Consider the following 25,363-nt stretch of genomic DNA (forward strand, 5'->3'; position numbering starts at 1 on the left):
ATGCGTTTAATGTTTTGGTGCTGGCCAATTTTTTCATTGAATCAGCTGTAGTTTGGCAAATTGCAAGAAAGAGACAGCACTCCCCGTTGTAACCCGAGGTCAAAGGAGAATGGTATCAGCTGTAACAGGAACAGCAGGTGGCCAAAAGACAGACAACACATTTACTTAATATAACATTTATTGCAACTCAAACAAATACCGGACTACTATACCGATTGCAGGGTGAAGGCTGCCTCCATATTACTCCGATGAACCTGGCCCTGTGCTAGCTGCATCCACTTGAACCCTGCACACTCTTTAACTTCATCCTCCCACCTAATGTTCTGCCACCCACCTGCTACGCTTTCCCTTGGAATCCATTTTGTTGCCCTAGGCAACCATCGATTATCCCCCTTTCACACTGCATGTTTTGCCCATGTCCCTTTCTTCTTCTTAACTTTGACTAGAATGTCATTAAGTCGAGTTAGTTCTTCAACCCACTCTCCATGCTTTCTATCTCTTAACGTTACACCTACCACTTTTCGTTCCGTAGCTCTCAGCGTTGTCCTCAACTTGAGTAGAACCCTTTTCATAGCCTCCACATCCTCATCCTGATATAGAGTATACGTGAGATAAGTACAGGGCACAAGGCAGTGTGTCCTTAACACCTCTTGAGACTGCGTGCTGTGGGCTTACTCAAGAATAGGTCTACTTGAAGGCCAATACAGCTGCTCCAGCAAAGCTGAGTGCCAAGACAAGGTAGCCAGTCGCGCTAAGTGCCTTGAGGCTGAAGCCCAGGCCCAGATCCCAGGCCTGCAAGTCAATGAAGTACACATTTTACATGTGGCCATGCGATAAGTGTACAAAATATTTCATAAAAAGTTTCAGGTAATACTTGAAACAGGCTCGTTTTTTTAGTGTCGTCTTTGGCTAATTAAAAAAATACTCCATGCAAAGGCTAGCTTGATGGAAACAATGCAGCTAGCCATTTTTCAAGAAGGTCTACACAATTTACACTGGCACTTTTTTTATCAAGCCATTAATTGAAAAGTTAGCTAATTAGTGTATACTAATTGAGTTTCACAAACAAAAAAGATACTGCAGACTAGATCAGGCAACTCTGAATAGCCCTTGGCTGGTTTCTCTGGGCTCTGGCTCACTGTATCTTATAATAAAATTGGTTAGATTTAGCGGGGACACACTGTATATTAGTAATAGACTTCCTTCATTAAAATATTGGAGATAGTGAAGTTTTTCTTGTGTATGTGCGTGTTATCAAATGCCGTCAACAGAAGCACCTTAAATCATGAGCATGCTGGGAGTGTCCAAACGCCTTTGGCCCTGAGGGTACAATAAATAAATAAATAAATATAGTACCTTTGAATAAAATAGTCATTCAACAAGGGGATAGTTGCAAGTGGAGAATTTACTACAATATATACAAGAAATGAGCTCACATAGCTTTATTTGAAAACAGCATTGCTCTAGTTCCCTGATTTCACTGTCTCTTTTCTTCCTATTCTGCGTCAGCCTATCTTTTTCTGATTTTTGCTTTTCCTGTGGCATAGCTCGAAACATATCAAGCATACCTAGTCTTGTAACCTGCTGTCAATTCTAAGAGTGCTTGCACCACATGCCTTTCTCTTTCTGTCTGCCGCAGGCAATGCCCAAGTGGTGCCGATATTCCACCATAATTAAGCTGCACCAATGCTTGTTCACTGCATCAGTTTGGAATTCGGAGGAAATAACTTAAACCTTAAGTTGCAAAACGGGTACACTCTGTGTCCTTTCGTCTGCAAGGAGCAACACACTGCAAGTGATGCAAACGCAGTGGAAAAATCTGCTAACCATTTTATTTTAGCTCGTTTTCCCTCGATAAAGCTGCGCAAGCACCCCATGAGCACTGTTGCGTGGGATCAGCGTGGCTTGCAGTGATGTGGCAGTGATCGTTCGTATTACGCGGATATTTTCCACACCGAGTCTTATTATTGTCAGCATACTCTCATAAATTGTTGACGTTAGCAGAGTTTGGCTCCGAGGGTGTCATCTGTGCATAGACACATGCATCCGCGCATACACTCACTCACACATGCACACGTACGTTAAAACGGAAAAAAACTAAATTACTAAACTAAATTAAACATTATGACTCCCAAAAGCAGCATGAGCAAAATTCTGCACCCTTGAGGGTATGGCTTCTCAGCTGAGCACTGGCTTGCAAATTAAACAGAGACTTCAAAGCGAGTTTCACCACGTCAAAGTTGACAACTCGGCTTCCCTGCTTATGACATGCCATACTATGGCTACAGCAAAGCATATTAATGGCTGCTGCTCTGATTAAAACCTGTGATAAGGTTAGCAATAATAATAATTGGTTCACAGGAAGGGAAAGGCGCTGTATCTGTCACACTTGTGTCTGTGATAAGGTTAGGCCCACAGCTCAATTTAAGGTTGCCCATGCAATGTCTAAACCCAACAGTGCGGTGGTACAAATCTATACGTCGTCGTCTCCATCTCGACAGCTGCTTGCCAGTATGCAAAGGTAGCATGTACAGACCATGTGGCGCACGCCATTGAAGGCGTGGTAGCAGAGGGTGAAGGCCAGGCCCAGCTTAACCGGAACGGTGAGCACGGGCGAGATGTTCAGGGCCCGCACGGCCTCCACATAGTGAGGGAAATGGTGCGAGCACACCAGGGGCATGAAACCCATCCCGTACACAACTGGGCATCGAAAGAAATGCTGCAATTAAGACTCTGGCTCGTATGACTGCACTAATAATAGTATGCTAGTTCTGAGTATTCTGCCTAGATGGTGCCACCTGTCACACCTGAATGCGCACATTCTATATTTAAGCGTTGTATGCGCCGTGTATAGCCTTGTATCACAACTACTGTAAGCACAATTAGTGCACCTCATGGCTGTTAGTTCCTCAAAAGGATGCCAAACAGCATGTGCAACGTAAGTGCCAACTGAACCAACGAGAGGATAAGCTAATATGTAAGAATTTTTTTTCTGACCCTAGAATCCTAATTTCTAGTATGCTGTTTACCTGCAAGATGAAAATAATTAACTGGGCTGAATCAACTAAATTTCGTTCACTGAAGCGCCACATCTGACAAATACCTTCACATAAAAGTAACAACCTGTATTGCATAATCCATACAGCAATTTTCTTATTGCAAATGTTTGTGTATCACAGAGACTGAAAAAGATGAATATAACAAGCAGGAAATACATAAATGCATTATCTAAAGGTGCATGAATTCCTGTTTCAGATGCAGAGTTGCATCTGTTAAGTTTGGGTCAGGGTTGTATTCATAATGAAACCATCACAGAATCAGTTTTGTAACCAGGGGTTCAGTTAGATACACAACATACTCACTGACCACCCCAAAAATGTAAGGAATATTAAAACAGGCAGGCTTTTAAATGCCCAACACAAACATACTACAGAAAAACATTCAGATTTCGCTGTTTCCTTCAACTTAAACTCTGAGAGGAAGGTTGGGGCAGTGTTCTGCACATTTAGATGACATCATGCACCTCAATGTATAATAATAATAACTGGCTCTTAGGAAAGGAAAGGCACAGTGTCTGTCTCACTTGTTCTGTGGACACCTGAACCCCACCATAAGGGAAGGGAAGAAGGTAGGAGTGAAAGCGGAAAGAGAAAGGGGTGCCGTAGTGGAGGGCTGTGGATTAATTTCGACCACCTGGGGATCTTTAACATGCACTGACATCGTACAGCACAGGGACGCCTCTCCGTTTTGCCTCCACTGAAACTCAGCTACCGGCAGTCGGGCTCAAACTTGGGAACTCCGGCACAGTAGTCCGGCATCTTAATTAACCACTACACCACCATGGCGGGGCAAGCTCAATGTATGCACTCCTCACAACTTCTGCAGCTTCTTAGCATTGAAAGTCCTTGTCTCAAGCTTGTTTGCACAAGGAAAAGTTAATGTGTGCCCAATGGGTTCTCTTGCCTTTAATGAGATACTGAGGACAAAGTAAGTTGACCTCTGCCGATAGGCTACAGTAGTCTAATAATAAAGTCATTACTTTCATTGAAAAGAGAGCTACTATAAGCTACAGGTGCTAGTGAAGAAAGAAATGTATAGGCACTGATATCACCTTCTGCTTTGGGAAAGAAGTGAGGTGTGTCAAGGCAGTTTCTTCTTTTTTTTCTTTTTGTAGACACTGCAAAAGGCTTTCTTCCGTAGCCATATGGCTGTGCACATGGTTGAATGTCCATGCGAAATCATTCCATTAAGCTATAGTATCTTTTTGGTATGTGACGTTATGAGTTCAAATTTAGTAGCAGGAAAAAAAAATCTCATATTCAAAAACTTAACATTCTCACTATCAAATTCACCTTTCACTGCTAGAAAGGTATTGGCAATATTGGAAAAATAAATGTTCGTTTATTGGAGACACACTGAGGAGAGACATGGGTATGTTTGCAGCAGAGGAGGCTGTGCTCTCGGTGCATGCGCTGCTACTCGGAGATCTGGTGGTGGGCTCTTGGTTTGCCGAAACAGAAACTCACGCCCACCACTCTTAAAACCGAAACTAGAGAACACCAGTTTTCTTGTTGGTCTACATCCTTTCTCAATGCCCCTAAACATGGATCACCTGAAACATGCCTTAATTACTATGTCCGGTCGTCTTGCTTTGTGCCCCATGCACGTTCATGTTGGCACTTCCTGCATGCATGTGTGAGCCATTTAGTGTCACTGATTATTAACTTCAGCTGTTCAGAAGCTCCTTATTGAAGCCTGCAGTGAAGCGTACGATATAACCTCCACCAATTTATGTGGTCATAATAGCAAGCATTATACCTGGCAGGGACATTTACAGGTGAGATGGACACAGCTACTTGCGCACACCACAAAACAGTTGTCCCCGGCACTCTATCATGCTGAGCACTACTTTCGCAAATTGATAGACTTGCTGTACCATGTACACTCACACGCTGCCATACCATACACATTACAGCTGACTTGAGGCTATGACCTGCCACACACCACTAGACTATTCATATTTCAGCTGACTTGAGGCTATGACTTTTCTCATTCTGGGACAGCGATGCATGGTTATGGTGGCAAACATGGTTGCATGTATGGGCAGTGAGTGCATGACTTTGCATTCTGTTTGTGAGCACCACACAAGAAATTGCGTCCCCTACCTGTTCTGGCCTACCTGCCTGGCGTTTGTCTAATGTTCAAGCACCGATTCACGGTGTCTTTTAGAGCATTTTTCAGACTACTACTTGAAGCAGTTTTCATCAGTATCGAAATTCAGACGGGCGCTTTAAATGAAACACCATCCACAACAGCTGACCTTTCAGTGCCACCAGAGCCCAATGACTCACTAAATAAAGCTAATGCCAGCTTACAAAAAAGTTCATTACATCCTTTCCCAGAAAAGTTCCCTTTAAAAAATGTGCCCCTAAATTTGGGCCCTACACTGCTTGTAGTAAACCCCTGCCTAGGAGCGGGAAATATTTTCCTCTTATTCAAACAGACACGGCAACAAAAGGTTAGACTCAGTGTTGTGGTGAAGCTGTGCCATTTTCCACAGCACATAAACACGCAGTGTGGTGTGCACATCGAGGTAGATACTCACACGCTGTCAGAGCACAGCCAGTTCCCCTATGTGTCACTGAGAGCACCATATTCATCTGTAGCCTGCAAATGGATAAAGTTAGATGAGGTTTGTAAGGGCTCTGCAGATTTCAACAGTCACAAAATGCACAAATGGGGCGGCTTCCAAAGGATAAGCCTGCAGAAGCTTTCTAACAGCACTTTAATAACTGGGACTTGCAAGGAGTGCAAAGTTTCTATTTATAACTTTTAGTTACAGTCGTGAGCAAAAGTGGTATAGTACAACAGTCAGCCTGTGACTGAGCTTGGGAAAACTGCATCGAAATGCCATTTAGCAACAGCGACAAATGTAGGGACAGCGACACATGCATGTTGATAAAATGGAAATTGCCAATATCGCTTCAATCCCAGATAGCTGTTGCTAAATGACGTTGCAATGCAGTTTTCCTGAGATTCACCATCGGTGGAGTGTTGTATACTACTTTTGCTCGCGACTGTACCTTGTTATTTTAAGCACGCTACAACCTGCAACCTTCCTTCTGCCGGTGACTGTATTTGTCTTGCCCATAACTTTCTTGTTACACAGACATTTGAGAGATATATTTCATCAAGTGCAATACAGCACCTTATTAGAGTTTTGAAAGCAAAATGAGCCTCCCCCACAATGCTGCTAGCGTGTGGGATGACTATACATGAGCATAGCAGCTAGTGTGCCAAGTCATTCTTTTCTCTTCCACAGCATACCATATAGGTCTCAGGGATAAAGAGTGCACAGGGTCTGGTCTGTTTGTTATTCAGTGTTCCTTAGCAAGAACATAAAGAGGCAGTGCTAAAATGACAACGGTTGAAAAGGACCAATTTCCTTACTCATAAATGCTCAGGTGAGGAGACAGTGGCCTTTTGAGTGACTTGTTCTTGTTGAAGAAGCGCTCAGTTGCTTCTGCCTGTTTGGGGCTCAGGCCAGACATGGGGGCAAGGCTAGCAACAAAATGGTAAGAAAGAAAAATGAGGAACAACTTGCTCCGTTGTGCCAACTGACTGGTCAATAGTAAACTGTAGCACAAAGGATCATCCAATACTTCCAGACAGCAAGGTCAAAATGCCCCAACCGTTCTGCAATGCATGCCTTTCATTCTTTAAAAGTTAGAAACCCCTTTCTTAGAACTCATTAACAATTGAAAGTATGATGGGTCAAGAGTACTATAAAACAATTTATAGTTCCCTTACATGTGCTTAAAAAACATGGGATATTAACAATGTCAGATCCAGCTAAAGGTCACTAATGTGGTAAATGAGCACACATTAAATCAATCAACAGATTATGACAATAAACATACAGGCACACTACTGTAATACAGTTAGAGGCACCTGAATATGCAATAAAACATGGCCAAAGCCAATGCTGTCTCAAGAAGAAAGAAGGTTCTTATTTTTCACAAACTGACACTCCATCAGCTCAAACTTCTGAGCTCCTTCTCCAGTGTTCAAAATGTGCTTATCAGTTCCTGGTAACAGGTGCAGTGCACTTTTTTCATATAAAGTTTGTGTAGGAGCTGCAGTTCACTGATTGATTAACATACATTAGGCAGTACAAGAACATGCAGTAAATAAAAAGAAAATAAACCCTCGCCAAGCTGCTTGCAGCAGTGAGTGCCCTTTTTATTACAGTACAGAGGCCAGGTATGAACCAAGATCTAACACTAAAGCTATATAAGTTGTTGTACACAACCAAGCGTTTCGGACAGAGCGTGCCTAGAGTCCTTCACAGTCAACACATCACAACAGAAGTGAAAGTTACCATGCTGTAGGCAATGATGCTGCTGGTCTCAGAAGTGACAAAGCACCTGCTCTGTTGACAAGCCTGAAAATAAAAAGAATAAAATTAAAACAATAGTATGTACTAGGAACATGTTCCAGCCCATAACACATGTACAGCTGCATTCCAAGCAGTGGCCACTTGATGCTGACAACAACGCACTCAATTGGTGTTCTCATTTAATTCTTAAAGTATGTTAAAGTTCATCCAGCGGCAGAAGATGCATTTATACCTGGAATATTTTAATCTTAGTATTATGCCGTGCAGTCTATTCAAATACACAATCCCTATACACTAAGAAGGACTGTTTGCTGCCATTCTGAAGAGACTGGTGGCATAGCATAGCCTCCAAGATCTGCGCCAAGAATTAGATGCCAACACACATATCTGCAAAATCGGCCCGTAAAGAAGGGAGAAGACATCTTAGTTTTGTTTTCTTTTTAATTTTTGCTGACTTATTAAAGCTTTCTTTTCAGTAAAGGTGGTCTCTCTCATTTGAATGCTGTAGCCTATCTGCATATACCAACTTCAATTATTCATTCAAGTTAATTTCATTCTCAGAATAACTACTGCTGTAAATTACATCCGAGGCAAGTGGATGGTGCACAGCAGGTAGAATATGAAATGCAACGAAGACGATGCACAGAAAGAAGAGAAACAACATAACGCACCACTACGTGCACATTTTCACTGAATATAAAAACAGCTGATTATATAGCCATAACGAGAAAGTGGGGGAAAGGGGAATAAGTGAATGAGCATACGCGGGATCCCGCAAAAGCGAAACGAAAGAAGGCAAGTGATGCAGCGGATTCTATAACATACATAAAGGTTTACGTTCATCCCTATGAATCATCAGTGACTATGTGCTGACATGAGCATTCTCGCATTTGATCCTGTTTTGCTGTTTAGCGACACTTTATGATCTCCTAAATGTTCATTGATACACTGGCCTGTTTGATCGATGCACGCTTTCTTAAAAGGAAGTAGGATACTATATGCAACTCCAACAGCACATGAACCCATGAAAGCATTAGCATTCTTAGTTCAACATACTTTCTTCTTGATTTTCCTGGAATTATAACCATTTGGTACAATGGTGCAAGCTTCCGGGGGGAAGAAAGGCCACAGAAACTTTGCACTTGATGGCAAGCTGCTTCAGATTATCAGTAACTTTATGCAGTCACGGAATCACTGCTGATCTAATTTTCTTTTTAGAAGCTTCATCCTCGCTTTTTTTTTTTTCATTCTTTTTTACACTTTCTTTAGTAATGCATCCATGTGCGACCTTAAAACCGTAGCAGAAAAGCCTGCCTTAGCTTAATTAGCTTACACACTTGGTCGTCAAATGTTTCCTGCAATTATGACTGCGCGACCTTTTTTCCGGGCAGATTCCAGGCACATCGTAGCAGTGGCATGTTTGACTGTTTCAGAGTATGTCAAACCATGAGGGAACAATGTCTTATGGGCACCTCATGGTTCATAAAAATGAATGTAAGTTTTGAAGTGGAAGCTTCACTACGGCAAGTAGCCTATCTAGCTCAAGCTATCAGGTTTCAGCGTAGCACTGGTTTTCACCATCAAGTGACCTTGACAGTTAGTGCACCTTCCTTTCTTATAAACTAGTTTACAATTGAAGCTAAACGTTCGCTACACTAGCCGGCCTTCGCATGGCACTTAGTTTGATCTTCAAGTGACCTTGCCCTAATGAGGTGTGGGTGTCAACGATTCCGTGGTGTCCACCCGAAGTATACTGCTCCTTCAGTTCCCTAAAGGGCCGGAAACTCGTGGTCGCTGTGGGTTACTTCATCATTAAAGGCCCAAAGTGTGAAACATCTTTCGTGCCAATTGCAGAAGAAAGGCTTGAATTCGAGATATACTAATGCCAACTAAAGACGACAATGCAATGGGGCACCAGTTTAGACTTGGTTCCCCAACACAAGACCATCAACTCGACAACACATTTAAACAAGATAGAAACCATCTCCCTACTTCATGGACCATCGCAGCATATTCATTGGCATAAATAAAGACAAAACTTCCATTTGAATCAGCACTTAACCATGCGTTTAATCACAAGCTCGTCCACGGGCATAGCCATGCAAATGAAGTTTCCGGTTCCTTCCTGGTTTAACTAGAGCTAAACCACAGCAGTTTTTCAGATATACTTTAGATCTCGTTGGACCACTTGTGCACCTTCCTTTTGCTTTTTCATGACCTTGTGCACGCTCATTCACTTGTTGGTGGCCTCCTTCTCTGCCACTTTTCCCTCATGCTATGTAACCAGCTGTTTCTCGACTCAATAAAGAGCTGCAAGTAAAATATGTCCCATCATTCCTCTTCTTTCCGTGTGCTGTCATTGTTGCACTTCACATTCTACTACCTACCATCACAGCCAACTTGAATTCAGGCTTGTCTGGTTAAACAGAAAAGCTGAACTCGTACTTTTTGGTATTTAACATAACAAGAAAAATGAAACTGCCAGTTTAATCCATGCTATGACTATATTACTCCGTTATAAAAACAATACAAGTAAAGGCATCGGAAGAGAAACCTATAATGCACTTGTTTTTCACTTTAGCAACTAGAGTTGACATACTAAGTTCATGTCTAATTAGAATTCTCACCTGTTAAGAATGTCTCAGTGCGAGCATTTCTCCTCAGCATTACTAAGCTAGGTTTGCCTGTAATCACAATTTATTATTACCAGAAATATGAACTACAATGGCAAGTTCACAGCTTATTTCATACTTTCACAGCCTTGTTTATAGAGAACAAATGTTCAACATATATAAATGATTAGCTCCATGAAACACTTTAAAAAAAGAACAGTTTGCTTTCAGTATAGTTCTTTAACCCCTTTTGGCTATTTATGTATGCATGTAGGCTCTTTATGTATGTTTCTTTATTCATTGACAGGAGATTCTCCTTCATTGTTTTGCTGTGGGAACTCTTTCTGCATATCATATTTATACGCTATAGCCAAACTGACGTTGTATAAAGCACAACCCTCACATAATTTTGCATTAGCTTCGGTTGAAGTCAACTGGTCAAGCAGGAGCAATGAGAATGCTAGCATTGGTACAATCATATTGCTACGAAGATGACGAAGCGGGCAGTGGCACGGGGCGGAGTGCTCGCGCTAGGCCCGCTGGCCATTGAAGCATGTTTCATCGTCATGTCATCACGTCGTTCTGTTTTTGTTGTGTCGCCATGTTACATCGCTTGTCATGCCACCACGTAACAATATTTAGATACATTTACTTGTAATGAACTAGTCAGATACAAAAAACAATTCCTCTCAAAGACAGAAGCTCGGTCTGCAAACATTAGTGCAAGCACATACAAAGCCATGTGCAACGAGGTGACAACTTTATGCTCTAAGGCAGCTAGAGAATGTGCGTATCACAAAAGAAAGACACTCTGTGTGTCTCAAAAGCACGAAAAGTTGCAATATTTTAAAGGAGTCCATTTCTGGCCATGTTGCGACAATAGTGAAAGAGCTTGAAATTTTTCTCTTGTTTGCATGTACCTTTTTATAACTCTTTTTCTTTTTCCTGACTTGCTGCTCGCAAAACTAGCCAGTTTTTAAGCAATGCTGTTGTGTTATGGTTGCACTAATTGCAAGCTAACCAATTGCATGAGCAAATTTACTACTTTCGCAGAAATTAATTGCTAGAGCGGAAGTTATTATTACATGCGACGTGAATGTTTTTCAATTATTCTTTTTTTTTTTTCTCGGTATTAAAATGCTGCTCTGAGTTTTTTTTTTTTTTTTTCTTTTTTGTTTTTTTTTCATTGCTTTTTTTCCTTGCTGCCTGCGTACGCTGCAGTAACAGTGTCGACGTTGGAGGTAGTCTTCTTTTCGTGATGTGGACGAAATGACAATATTCCGCGTCCAAAGCAAGATGATATTTTAGGGGCCCTCATATTTTAGTATGCCTTCGTTAATTAAGCACATGCCCTTGCCGCGTGAATGCAGAATAATAATGTTCACAGATCACAAATGCGGCTGCATGCAATTACACTACAAGGATTAAAAATGTTTACTTTGCTGTAAGAAGTCCGATATATTCGTCAACTCGCATTACACCGTGGCGAGGGAATACCAATATCATGGCAAGGGCGTCCACACAGGGGCACCAGTTGCTTTCCCGTTTTATGATTGATTCCAATAATCGACGCGACTGTACACATTACTATATGACAAAATTGACAGCTGAGGTCTCACCTTATAGTGTATGCCATGATGAATTTACGAGCGCTTCAATAAACGGAATTCCGAAGCAGCCCGTCAAGGTGCAGTGTACCGTCCCGTTTCAGAAACTAGCAGCCGCCTCAGGAATTGATTGTTGGATTGGATTGGATTTGCTTGGAATCGACACATTGCCGGTAATGACAAGGCTGCGTGCGCTCCGTTGGCTCCGTTTATAGTGAACTAGAATAGCTCCGTTCCATGCTCTGTTTCACCTCATTTGCATGTTTGTTCTTTTTTTTTTTTTGAAGCACACTGTTTCGAATCTTTGTGTTCGCGCTGAAAGCCGCTAGGATAAGGCTTGTCACAAATTTCTTACAAGTTGCGCCGAGATTTGCTTCGAATGATCGCAGCCACTGGCTGCTGTTCCCTCAGTGTTCGAGATTTTCCGATGTTTCCTTGCCTCCCTAAACGAGTGGCCGTGAGCTGCGCAGTTCGACCACCACCGAGCACATTTGCTGGTTGCGCCGCGCATTGTTTCAGTGTTTGTGGGCGCAGCCTATGGCCTGCAACACACAAGCAGTCGCGACTACTGTGTCCAAGGATGCGGGACCGAATCCCGACCACGGCAGCCGCTTGATGGAGGTGCAAAATAAGGCGCCAGTGTGCTGTGCTATGTTATTGCACGTTAAGGAAACCCCATAAACCCAACCAACTATTTATAGTGTAACATATTGAATAAAGAACAAAATGCGATTAATGGGGTTCATGTGACCGCGCGAAGCTAAACATCAGTTTTGCAGCGTGTGGAAGACAGTCGCTTCAATATGCGTCCTTTCCACGTCCTAGCGGTCACGTGCGATGTTCCAGGGAAGATCTTAAACGTTAAAAGTAACCCAAAAATAGTAGAATAAAAACAGATAAACATTATTTGCAGGAACACACACTCTGTTCCATCGAACATCTGCAAAACGCCGCTATTAGTCTAATTAAAAAATTCAACTTTTTAACTTTTTAATTATCGTAGTTGGGTGGTTAATTCCAATATAGTTTGATGTCGTGAACCATACGATATATGCCATACCAGTTTATGAAAGGATCGAAAAACTTATTTTCTAGAGCTGTGCCGCTCGATGAAATCCGACGTTGTTTTTTCTTTTCGCACGCAACCGAAACTGAGCGAACGAGGGGCGCTGGAAGAAGCTGGAAGCATACATGGCAAAATTACTTTTGAAAACGAATGAAATTACATTACTAATTACATTGCTGAAAATCACAGAAAAGTAATTAAATTACATTACTCATCACTGCTCCCAAAATGTAATGAAATTACATTACAATTACTTCTACTGAGTAATTCAATTACTGTTAAATCACTTCCTAGTTTCCATACATGCAGAAACTAAGTAGTAAACAAAACAACTTGTTCTCTAGACGCGAAGCACACACATTCTTTCGTCTTCCCGCCAAATTCTATCCCAGAGAGCTATTCCTTCCCTCTTTCCTATAGCACTTGCCATTGCAGAAACAAAACAGCAAAAAAAAAAAAAAAACCATCAAAAGCAACGAAAGCAGAAGCATATGTGGTCGAACGATCCTTAAATGACCGGCGAACCCAGCGTCTTGCTAGTCCGGAGCTGTCTCCGCCATTTGGAGGGCCCGAAGAAGCTAGGTTATGTATTGCTTCAACAGTCCCAAGAATCGACGTCGGCACCTCGTGCTCAAGCCACGGTGGTTCACGCCATGGACCCTGTCGCGTATCTCCCCCAACCTCAATTCTCCCTCGCCCCGTGGTGACGAGTGTAACCAGGCACCACTGTGCCCTAGCCGAAGCAACATGGAGTGCCACTGCGAAGCGCTTCCAACTAGTTTTCAACCAGCCTTCTTGCACCATCTCTTGCACGCCTTGTATCCTGTTGCTTGGAGAATGGTTGCCATGTGACAGCTGCACTAAGTGACCCTGCTACACACGAGGTCTCAGACGCACTGTTCTGCTCAATTCTGTCTCTTTTTGCTGATCCGTTATGCTGGCTTCGGCTTACCGCATGTCGTTCCTTCTTTCACGGCACTCTACTTAGTTGTCTTCGAAGGAGTAGTGGCGCACTTAGTAGAAGTAATTTCACAAGGAATTAATTACTTTTGCTGCGAAATTACTAGCAGAAGTAATTCACTACATTACTAAATTACCAAACCGAAAAAGTAATTACATTCCAAATTACCGAAAAAGTAATTAAATTACGGTAATTTCATTACTGTAATTCACTTACTGCCATGTCTGGCTGGAAGTATGGCGCAAGCGCAACGTCCGTTCGTGTAGTAATGTGCAGCGTGTGCTATTTGCCCTGGTGAGGTGGCTGCAGGGTCCTGGCCCCGATGGGGCTGTGGTAGGTAGGTCACCGTCGCTGGCGGCGGGGTACGTCAGCCTGCAACCGAATTTCGTCTCTTGTAGGCCGTAATTGCACCCACCACCGCTTCGGTGGGGTACGACGGCTGTTGCGACGCGCGTCCTTCTCTCCCTCCTCCTTTTCTTTATCCTCTATTTTTTCTTCTGTCCGCACGAGGAAGCGCAGGTGGCTCAGCTACAGAGCCAGTAGCATGCCCGTGCATTTTCTTTCCCTTTTTCCTACAGCCACAACAACAACTGGCTAGGGAGCGCTTGAGCTTAGACCGTTTAGACCGCGTCCGGAGTTATCGTCAGCTTTGTTGCTGGCCTCTAAGTTTTGTCAACACTGGATACCCTCTGGGGATATCCTAAGGACGAAATTTTCAAGAGAGCGCCAGCAAACCTCGAAAGCCGGAAGCTGCATATGTCGAGATATCAGCCGAGGTGATTCCCGGAGAGGTGCTCATTTCTGTATTGAACTTCTTTATAGACAGCATTCTTCTGTGCATCGCAATGGACTGCAATGGGTAGTAATCACGTCATGTGAAAATAATTTCCGGTTATTCCAGTAGTATTACTTTCGCGGAGTATGCAAGTGGAGCTGCAACGAACTTCGTCATTAAAAATGTTTACCAATTCGGTTTATTCCTGGCTGTTATACAGGCATCATGAAGGCTTAACATATCGGCCGTCAGAATCTGCCATTTCGTAAAACATGAGACGTGTGTGATCCAGCACACAGCAACCGTATCGAACTAGCCTGTGCAAATCAGTGTGGAGCGAAAATAGCAATGTTTTCAGCAATCTTTTCAACTTACGAAGACATTCTCGTTTATTTTAGCTGTCAAGCCAATACCGCGTAAAATAAATATACACTCGGCGCAAATAATGCAATACATGTCAATATCCCGGCACAGTTTAGCGTTAAACAGCCATATGCACGCTGCCACAGATGCGTGGCGTTATCTCGTTAACAATGCTAGCGATGAATTTAATTACATAAAAAAAGTCCCTTCTGAACATAACCGGCCAGGCAGAGCGCCAGACCAGAGCTTATCGGTGTTTCCAAAGCGACATTGTTATAGCTGGCGGTGGCTGTCCTTTTCCTTATTTCGAGGGACGAAGCTGACTATGGTCTAAGCGAAGTGCCGAGGTTCCCCTCCCTAGCCAGGGAAATTAGCTCGCGAGTTTCACATTGCGCGCTGCATTCACTGCCGCGCGTCACCAGAGGACGTTGCGCTTGCGCCATACTTCCGGCGCTCCTCGTGCGCTCAGTTCGGTTGTGTGAGGAAAAAAACGTCGGATTTCATCAGCCGCATGACTCTAGAAAATGAGTTTTTCTTCGTTTCAAAAACTGATATGACATCGTCTGATTCAGGCATCAAATTGCCCTTTGGTGCTAACCACCCAACTACGATAATTCGGAAGCTAATAATTAATTTTTTTTTGTAAATTTCAAGAACAATTAGCGGCATCTTGCAGCATGTTATGTCAGCTGGGGCAGAGAGTGTGACCCTGAAAATATTTTGTGTCTGCTTTGAAGCTTTTATTGCTTATTATTGATTAAAATTTTCCGTCAAAAACGCTGCATGTATGTACGTGAGCTGAACGCACTGCCGAGAAGTATGAATGGCAAAACTTTTATTTTAATTGGTTTTGGGGATGACAGACTAGTGAGATTGTTGGCCGCGCGAGATGACCGCCAGTTGCGTCCTGGCGGCGATCTCTTCAGCCCACTCGATTCCCGGGCCTGGACGTCCAGGTCCAAGCAGCACGGCACGAAGCAGCGGGCTCAGCTTGCTTTTCGGAGGTCCCAATTCTGCACTAGGCGCTCCGGCGGCGAGCATAGAAAAATAACCACTCTTTAATTTCATCACCATCATCACCATCAGCCTGACTATACCCACTGCAGGGCGAAGGCCTCTTCCATATTTCTCCAATTAACCCGGTTCTGTGCTAGCTGCATCCACTTGACCTCTGCGAACTTCTTAACCTCATCCGCCCACCTAACTTTCTGCCGCCCCATGCTACGCTTTCCTTCCCTTGGAATCCAGTTTGTTACCCTAAGCGACCATCGGTTATCCTGTCTTCGCACTACATGTCCTGCCCATGCCCTTTATTTTATTGATTATCTAATTAAGACAGCTTTATAAGGTTTCTGATTTTCCACGTTTGGGGCGCATTGGAATGTATAACATTAGATCACGCTGCACATAATAATAATAATAATAATAATAATAATAATAATAATAATAATAATAATAATAATAATAATAATAATAATAATAATAATAATAATAATAATAATAATAATAATAATAATAATAATAATCCTTTTTTCCCACCAGACATATATGATGGGAGGGCGACGGAAAAAAATGCTGCTCGCAGGCGGCCTGACCAACCAATAGCCCATAATCGATTGCATAATCGAGAAAAAAAAAAAAAGAAGATTACGGGGCGCACTTACCTGATGTGAAGAAGAAAAAATAAATGTCTCGTCACGACGTCATTTCAACAGCTACTGACTACTTCACACAGTCGCTTGGGTCATCTTCATTCAGCTTAGACAAACAAACGTACCTTCGAGCTGAGACATGTAGCTCGCTACAGTGTGTCCGTCTCGCAATCCGGAGGTCCTGGTCTGATTGTCGCCATATTCAAATTGAATTTTCTTTTCAGCTTATCAGTGCCGAGTGCGTCTCAGGAAGCATAACTATTTTTGGTGGCATCTTTGAGGAACCTTGGAAGCATGAGAACAAATGTCATGTTGTTTTACTTACAGACTCTCACACCATTGAAGCCTCTCTTAATATTCGGGTTTATTTGGACAAAGCAAGCAAAAAAAAAAAAAAAAAGAAGAAAAAGCAACAGCCGATTAAGCAGCTTAGGCGAAATGCGAACTGGTGAACTAAAGCACATCATTTTTGTTTCTCACTTCGATTTCAGTTTCGGGTCGCACGTATATCGCTATAGGATGCAGTCACACCTATACAATCATGCGAAAGACCACCTGACACAAACATGAAACCCACTTCAAACATGCCTTACAAACGTGCTTGTATGACCTTGAAGCAGTGTCTGCAATCAGACGAAATGTTTGCCGAATATATGTTCGAGCATCCGAACGGGCATTTGACGGCAGCGCCGCGGCTTATCGAAGACGCGGATGGAGGGCACAATGTGAATAGGGAATGCCCTGCACCGTCAGCATGTGCTTTCTGACAATGAGAAAGTAAGAACGCGAGACCCATGATGTCGAAGCGTAACTCGAGAAAACCGGTACAGAACCCATATGGACGGATCGGGAACTGCAACGAACCGGATTCATATTTGTTGGAAATCTCGGAGCTGAACCTGAACTGGAACGGTTTGAAGGAACTGTTCCCAATCAGTTCAGGACAAGGGCCAGCCCAGTTGGACAGAGTTTTAATGCGAAACATTATTAGCCTAATTTGGCGAAAATCTATCCACCTCTGTCCGTTACATGTCATGGCAGAATTTGCAGGATTTATCAACATCGGCTGCACGTCTGAGATGGGACTATAGGACCCACCGGGACCCTGGATGCACTACTCCGATCCGAGTAGCGCAAGATAGAGCGCCACTTGCAGGCCATGCAGGCACGTTAGTACGGCTTTGCGTGGCCCCCGGGACACGCGCGGGGGTGATCTCGGCGGACATGAACTTTGTTAAAGCGGGTCTTTTAATCCATCACGACCCTCCTCAAAAGCCTGCCGCTCCGCTGGCAGACGTGCGGGGTTGCTGGCAGGCGTCATTGCCGGGCATTTATTGACGGGTTGGTATTGTGACGTTAAGTTTTTGAACGCCGCCAAAACGGTCAGCACACTTGATCCACGTATACGATGGGCACCTCACCGCAGAGAGTCATAAGAATAGAAATTCACCGAATAGAAAAACCTCTGCTGTGTCCAACTGCTCTACGAATTTTATGCATGTCAAAAGATTGTCGGCCAAATTTAGGCCTCATTTAGCTGCCGAATGTTTATTGCGTTAGCTTCTTGACATATATGACATGCATATGTATGACTTAATTAGCGATACAAGACTCGGGTCGCATATGGAAGAAGCGTAACTCAAGGTTGGGTTGGATATATGTACTGTTTGAGATAGCCAAGCATGCGATTGGCTTTGAATGTTATGTAGCTAATATGACTCTTCCAGGAACGATTATTTGTAATATGTTCGCCGAGGTACTTATAAGCTGAAACAGTGTCAAATAAAAAATGATTAATAGAGTTGCTAGGACTGGTTAACTGACTGCGAGAAATTCGCACTGTTTTGCATATCGCAGCGTTCAGTTTCATTTGTCAAAAAGAGCACCAAGAATTAGGTGGTATTATTTTAGTGACGTAATGTCACATCAAAATCATTAGTTATCTTGCGGTAGATTAGAGTCGTCGGCGAGAGACGGAGCTAGAAACACAATTGGGTAAGTCATTACTATAGATGAGAAAAGGTATTGGAGCCGCGACGAACCCCTGAGGCACTCCTGATTTGACAGGTGCTTGAATCCCTTCAAACCGTCTCGTTAGCTGTGATGCACTGAGTGCGGTGAGACAGAAATGCAATTCTCCAGTTAAGTACAATTAGGTTACAAAGCGGGAAGAGTTCCGGGCACTCTGGCGTCATTGATGATAGCTACCTGCAGCACACTACATATCAACGGACCTCCAGGCAGGCATTCATTGCTGCTGATTTCGACTGTATGACAACTAAGACACCGCGCGAAGTGCGATGTCCGAACCGTCTTCACCAGTCTTTACCATTAGAGCACTGACTTTCGCCTTTTCTCCAACCAAACTCCCCGACATCCATTCGCGGTCATTGTTCATCTACGACCGAGCTCGCCCACGTCGCCCGTACGAAGCCCTCACACTCTTACAAGGATGACTCATTATTTCGCTCGGGGGGAGGCTACTGACTGCGTCAATGGCTCCCCTTATAGACTCTCGTTCGCTAATATGCGCTTTACTACTCTTTTGATCACATTTAATTTGTGTGTCTAGGTATCCGCTCTTTAAACAACCCATATTGACTTTCCAGCGTGGTCTTGGGGCGGCTTGCCTAAGTCGGGATCCAAAGGACCTCAAAGGCTAGATTCAGATCTCATCCTCCCACTGTAAGGCGAAACCAGAGTTACTAGCATCTACCAACTCAGCCATGTGATGTGGATTCGTAACTTCACACTACCCGACCGCTAGACCATGCATGACCATGTCACCTGGCAGCTAGGTACCACCTGCCAGAGCTTGCCTATGATATTTCGCTCACATCGACAACCACGCGGACGCCGCCAACGTGGACACCGTGGTGCTACTAGAGAAAGGTGCCGTTAACGTCATCGCGTTAAAAAGTGACAGCCCTGAAAATGAATTTGACAGGAAAGCTGCAAAGAGGAAGAGGGAAGCGGCGGCTGGCACATGGTCTGCAGCTGTGATCTGACCGTTTCCATTAGATGCACGCTGCAGGAACAAATCCCAGTCTTAAACAACATACTCTAGATTTTTTGTGCTCAGCATTGATGAAATGGCAAGAGTGTGTCTAGTGAGTATCGTGCCGGAATATTGTGAAAAATTACAAGACTGCGTTTGGTTGGCTTAAGGGCGGAAATGGCGAAAGCCACTTTACTGGACTGTTTTAACTATAGTTGCATCGTCATCATCACCATTTAGTGGCAAACACTAAAGACACCTGCTGGACTACTTCGAAGGTGCGTGAACACGTGGCAGCGGCGGAGACCAGGCGGTGGCGAACTGGTGAAGCGGCCAATTTAGCCGCTCTTGGTATGTACTCCACACAAGAGGGACATCACCCAGGAGCTGTTCTATGACAACTCCCTGGGGACCACCCTGCCTTTTGAGGCCCGTGCTGGGATGCGCACGAAGAAATGGCACGCGCGGATTGAGGGAAAGGACAACGCGGATGTCTTGTGTGCGGTGTGCGGGCGGGAGACAGACGATCGAACATATTGTGTTGACTTGCCAAGTGCGCATGCCATGTCAGCCTAGCGGGTCAACTTTGCCGCAGGCGCAAGTGCTGGCGTTCACATCTGGACAGCCGCAAGGAGACGCTGCGGTAAACAGTGGTGCAACACAGCGGGATGAGAGGGCTGTGGCTTTGGAGACAACCAAACGACGCCTGAGAACTGGATAAGGCATACTAGATAAATAGTGTTGGTGGCGTTGCGCCATGGCGGGAGACTCCGTCACAGTAGGGAATTGACTTGGCTAGGACCTTTCTGGTCCACCTGGTAAAAAAAGGGAAGCCTCAGTACCAATTAATCCAATCCAAAATACTATCATCGTTATACACTAAATGCATCGCCATCGTCATCGATGCGATCGTCATTATCACTAACTGCATCGTAATTGCTGTCACTTCTATCATCCTCACGCTCTACCAGGAGAATTAGGGTCGGTTACTGACAAGCCCGGCGTGGACAGTGATGTGCGCGCTCGGCTGGGGTTCGGAGGGACAGTGGTCCGATTCCCGGTGGAAACAGACCCTTTTTAAGTGTCAGTTCGCACGGACATTTCTTGCGAAAACACTCCCGGCGCACATTTCCGGCGGACATTTCCGAAGCCCATGAGCCAGGAAAGGCTACCGCCTTAATAATTCGGAAGTTGAACACATTCGACCGATACTCAAAGCACTCGTGATCATCCCCGTCCCTCAGTTCTGTGGGAGCTAACACTTAAGTTGATATAAAGCAAGTGTTACCAAAGTAGCTACCTGATGCTATAGCTGTCAGGATTACAAGAGGTCAAGAGCCTAAGCACTAAACAGTCTACTCGAACGAAACTTAAATGCCTTGTACCAAAGACGCACACAAATAATGCTCTGAAATGTTGTATGTACTCTCTACCGCACTTAAGACATTCGAACCAATGAATTTTTAAACAACACCAACTTGATTATGCTTATTGAGATTTAATGTAACGCTTTTTCTCTAAACGTGCTCCCATGCTTTTGTTTTACATATTTGTGCGGCTCGATGAAACAGCGAAGGAACCGCCTATTAACAAATTGGGTACCATTACGTTCCGAAAGGCGTTTTGCTCATGAAAAAAAGACCACAAACATGCGGATCAGTCAAGGCAGATCGGGCAGAAACCGTCAACAGAGGACAGCTCGATCAGGGAAGTCGCTGCTGTTACTAGATAATGGCGCGTGACCAGATGGCGACTAGCGGGTTCTCTGTAAATATTAAATGCAAAATAATTGGAATACAAAACAGAAGTAAAAAGCTTGAATTCAGTAATAAAGATGGTTCAAGGTGGAAAACTGGCTTAAATGAGTAGAATTTCGGGAGTACTATGTACAGAAAGCGAGAAGTACGAATAATATTAAGGCTGGTGTTTTGTTTAGAGAACAAATTTGTAAGGGCACCGAAGGTAATTAAAAAAAATAGACAGCAGAATCTGAATTTGAGTAATGCGAAAGCACGGATGCTGCTGTTGGTTGCTTCTGGTTGCTTCTAGTTGCTTCTAGTTGCTTAATTCACTTCTTGTTCACCCATTTTAGTCTTTGGTACTTTGAAATTGTGTGCCAATTAATCCCTTCCAGTGCCCTCTTTCGGATCTATTTCCGGTTGCATGACGTCGCATCCTTGATGTCATCCTAATTGACTGCCTTAATTAATGTGAGTGAGTGAGAAGACTTTATTTACACCGACATGGACCTCGGGGCAGGGGCTCAGCCAGGGGGAGGGTCTCCTTGCCTGCTCTCCTGCGCCGTGGCCGCAGAGGTCTTGGAGTAAGCCTCCTCCGCCAGGGGTAGGACGATCTCGGTTGCGGATGTAGGACTCCCAGGTAATTTGATCAAGGGGATGTTTCTTTAGCTCCTGGGGAATCAGGGCATTGCCAGATTAGATGATTTTGACTCAGATGTACGTTGCAGAGATTGCAAGACTCTGGGTCCCCTGTCAACTCACTATGCAGAGTAACACGAGGAAAGAAATGCCTTAATTAACTACTTTAGTCGTTGGTACTTTCATATTGCGCGCCGATCCATTCCTATGCGCTTTTTTGGTTCGACTTCAGGTTGCGCGACGTCACATCTCTGACGTCCCGCTAATTGACTGATTTAATTAACTATTTTAGTATTTGATGCACTCAAATGGGGCGCCAAGGCATTGGCTATTGAGACCATTTTCGCCTTTACTGTTTCTTTCTTTGCCTATAAATATTTACGTTATTAATTTATTGGCCGAATTATTTTTTCGCACACACTACGTCACCCTCTATCGATTGACAGCGCTCATTAACCTCTACTACTTCTCAATTTCAACTGCTAGGATTTTGCTGACGCGGTCTGCGGACGCGGCCTGCGGACAGAAATCTGTGAACATAGCGAAGTTGTTGTTGTTGTTGTTGTTGTTGTTGTCGAAATAATTCATGGCACACACCCACAGAGGGGGATCGGCCAAGAATTGGGTGGCAAAGAAAATTTTTGAAGTATACTTGCATATAAAAAAAATTGATTTGAGGGGTAGAGGAAAGGAAACAAAAAGGGAAATAAGTGAAATATAAAATGAAAAATGGTAACACTCACGGGAGATTGACATTGCAATTGTAGAACAGTTCAGTTCAGTTCAGGCGTTCAGTCGTGTCCGAATCTTCGTGACCCTATGGACCATGTCACGCCACGCTTTCCGGTCTCTCACTATCTAATTGTAGAACAAGTGATGTTTAAATGTTTAGCAAGGCAAACGATTTGATTCCAGTAAAAAATTTTGCATGGCGCTAATGCTTTCGCATTAATAAGCGTGGCAGGATCTTTGACTTCATCGTCTGCTTAACGCGCTTCAGACAGCGCCGGCGACACCGATGACAGCGGGGAATGGAGGAACGAGAAAAGATGACCTGGTGCTACATCGAACATTGAGTAGACCGGTTTGGCCCCCAATTCGAATTCATTGCTTTTTTTTTTTATGAAACGGCGGGCAGACAAAGGAAAACAAAGAACGTTGAGTAGTGGCGAGCGAGCGCGAGCTCTCGTAAGAAGGAAGAAGAGCTGCGTGAGGCTAAGGCGTCCTGTTCTATTCTGCGCTAGACGACGACCTGTTAGAACCAGTAACAATCCTCCCACTAGTCCTGCCTGTCTAGTGGGAGGCGAAGTCGACGCCAGGAGACGCTGGGACGACATGCATCGTTCGCGTGCGGTATTCCTGGTGACGAGTGGCTGCTTGGTAAGTTGGATGAACCATCATTTCCCGCTGAGTATACCGGAACGCAATCAATCTAGGATTCTGGTGTTATGCGGATAACTGTTTCGAGCCCTACTATTTATTCTGCCTTCGGGGTGCATCGATGAGGCTCCAAGAAAATGGAGGATAACCAGAAGCAGATCAAGCTAGGTCATGCCTTGGAAGGACTTCGTGCACACCGTATGAGTCCTTGAAGATGCCTCAATTCGGCGATGTTGGGGCGCTTGCAGGGCTACCCGAATGCTGAAACCCCAGAATTCACATTTTAATAAATTGGGCAACACTATAGTAGCTCTTTAGTAGGCCTAAAGGACAACTCCAGTGGTTTATGAAGGCTAACATATTAAATGAAACTAATCATGTATCCATTTTGGCAGCCGTGAGAGTTCTTGCGCAAACCAATGTAAGATTTTGTCCCTTCGTAAAATTTTTCGACTGTTATTTTGAATATATTTTGCAGAATCGGAAACAGACCCATTTAGGAGTTACGACGTCATTAACTTAGTATAACCCCCTCAACCAAAGTCCCCTTCAACGTAGGCTATAACTTTCCAGCGTCTTCATGGCCGGTTGCTTTAAGGAGTAACACAATTTCGTCGTGAAAGCTTTTAAAGCGGCAGTTACTGGCTGTGCATTGTCGCAAATGACGGCGTCGTGATATGAAGTGCGAAAATAATAGGGAGAGAGTTATGACAGGTGCAGAACGTTACGCTTGCTGGTCAGAACATTAGCGTATCGTGATAAGCGCAGAAATCGGTCTCAGCTTGCTGCGCTTGTTTCTAATTTTTGATAAGTCCGCTTATCGAGCGTAGTTATCTTTGGCACTCAGTAGCCTTCGGCACAAATCTCCAAAGTAATTGATTATTCTCGTTCTCTAATATGACTCGTAAGGAATGTAACAGCGCAATGCAATGCGAGAGGGTTTCATGGGGGGGTGAGGTATTTGGAGTTAATGATTCTGTAACTCTTTTTAAATGGCTAAGGCGTTATTTTGCGAACTGCCTCAATCACTGTTGTTGAATATTTCGTGTGGATACTTCTGCAGTGTTACAACTGTGTCTGCCTGCTAGCGGGGTCCGGCGATTGGGGCCCAGAAGCGCTGGGCCGATTCCAGCACAAAGGTATATGCTCGGCTTTTTCAAAGCTCTTCGCACGAAAGCGGGTGAAAGTTCAAATGTATTTCACTGCGTGTCACACGTAGCCTTACCGGCCCGACTGTATATCGACCAACAAAAACGCACTGCAACAATAAATGTTCAAAAACATATCTCGTAACTGTTACAATTCGCCTTGATTAGGCGTGGGTGAGCTATATTTAAAGTCTGCGGATGGATGGATGGAATATAGGAGCGTCCCCTTTGAAACGGGGTGGTAGCAATAGCTATCATGCTCATTTTTGCGGGTATACATCGTCAGCGCCACCTGTCATTAGGAGTGGTCTTTACGTAGGCTGTTATTATCCAGCACACAACTCGGATGTTTGTGGTTACTAAGAAGGCAGATGTAAACTACAGTATATTACGTACAAAGTTCAGCGTGTGGAATCAAATAAAAATGTTTCCATCAAGCTTTTTTCTTTGTTTTTAGTTTATTTTGTGTGCAAGGAAACCCTAAACTGTATTTGAGAAGCTCTTTTCCGATTGCCTGTTTCATGGCTTAATAGGGTTCTTACTCTTGCTTGTATGACGATCGGCGTTTTTCCAGGCTATAGGGACTTTATACAAAGCGTGCACCTGTATCGGCTGACAATAATGCATCCTTCTTGCATAACAAGATCACAAGATACTGTTAAGAATAAATTGACGGGAGTGTTGGAAACTTCCGATGTACAATATAGCATCCGGCTTTTAAACCTTCTCTTTGCTGTCATTAAGTAGTAGGACGCCTCATAAAAAAAAATGGCGCTTCTTTGACATATCGGTAAACTGCAAGAGTCGATCCCTGTTTAGCATTTGTGTAAAGAAGACGAAGAAGAAACAACCCTGCGGCATCACCATCACCACCATCGCTGGTCTCCGGCGCCCATCTCTCTCGCGCTGAAGCTGTTCCCTGCGGCTGGTATTCCGATCCCTCTGTGCCCGAATTACTGCCAGCGCTAGACGTTCAAACCATCTATTAAATCCACATTGCACTTGGTGGAGGTCAAGCTGAGGT

The 25,363-nt window shown here is 44.0% G+C and overlaps 1 protein-coding gene across 2 annotated transcripts; it reads right to left on the bottom strand.

Annotated features, from left to right (window-relative positions):
• Positions 1-160: 160 nt before the first annotated feature.
• LOC146208943 (succinate dehydrogenase cytochrome b560 subunit, mitochondrial-like) lies at positions 161-11,784 on the bottom strand. Of its 2 annotated transcripts, XM_084596628.1 has the most exons (7): positions 11,631-11,772; positions 10,027-10,083; positions 7,382-7,444; positions 6,451-6,561; positions 5,606-5,667; positions 2,537-2,700; positions 161-792 (listed from the first exon to the last, which is right to left on the bottom strand). In XM_084596628.1, the coding sequence occupies exons 4-7, from the start codon at positions 6,549-6,551 to the stop codon at positions 688-690; spliced, it is 432 nt and encodes a 143-aa protein (XP_084452754.1). In that variant the 5' UTR covers positions 6,552-6,561; positions 7,382-7,444; positions 10,027-10,083; positions 11,631-11,772; the 3' UTR covers positions 161-687. The 2 variants fall into 2 exon arrangements, with proteins under 2 accessions (XP_084452754.1, XP_084452750.1); XM_084596624.1 differs by lacking the exon at positions 10,027-10,083 and having other exon boundaries at positions 11,631-11,784.
• Positions 11,785-25,363: the final 13,579 nt, after the last annotated feature.

The sequence above is a fragment of the Amblyomma maculatum genome, chromosome 1 (assembly GCF_055883805.1).
Source record: "Amblyomma maculatum isolate TAMU_Amacu chromosome 1, ASM5588380v1, whole genome shotgun sequence".
NCBI lineage: Eukaryota > Metazoa > Arthropoda > Arachnida > Ixodida > Ixodidae > Amblyomma > Amblyomma maculatum.

Bases quoted from the DNA above. Each gene is read 5' to 3' on its own strand.
- LOC146208943 (XM_084596624.1), bottom strand. The intron at 6,562-7,381 runs GTAACTTTCACT...TTTTGTTGCTAG, and splicing joins GCATCATTGCCTACAGCATG to CCTTGCCCCCATGTCTGGCC. The intron at 793-2,536 runs GTCTGTACATGC...ATTGACTTGCAG, and splicing joins TCAATGGCGTGCGCCACATG to GCCTGGGATCTGGGCCTGGG.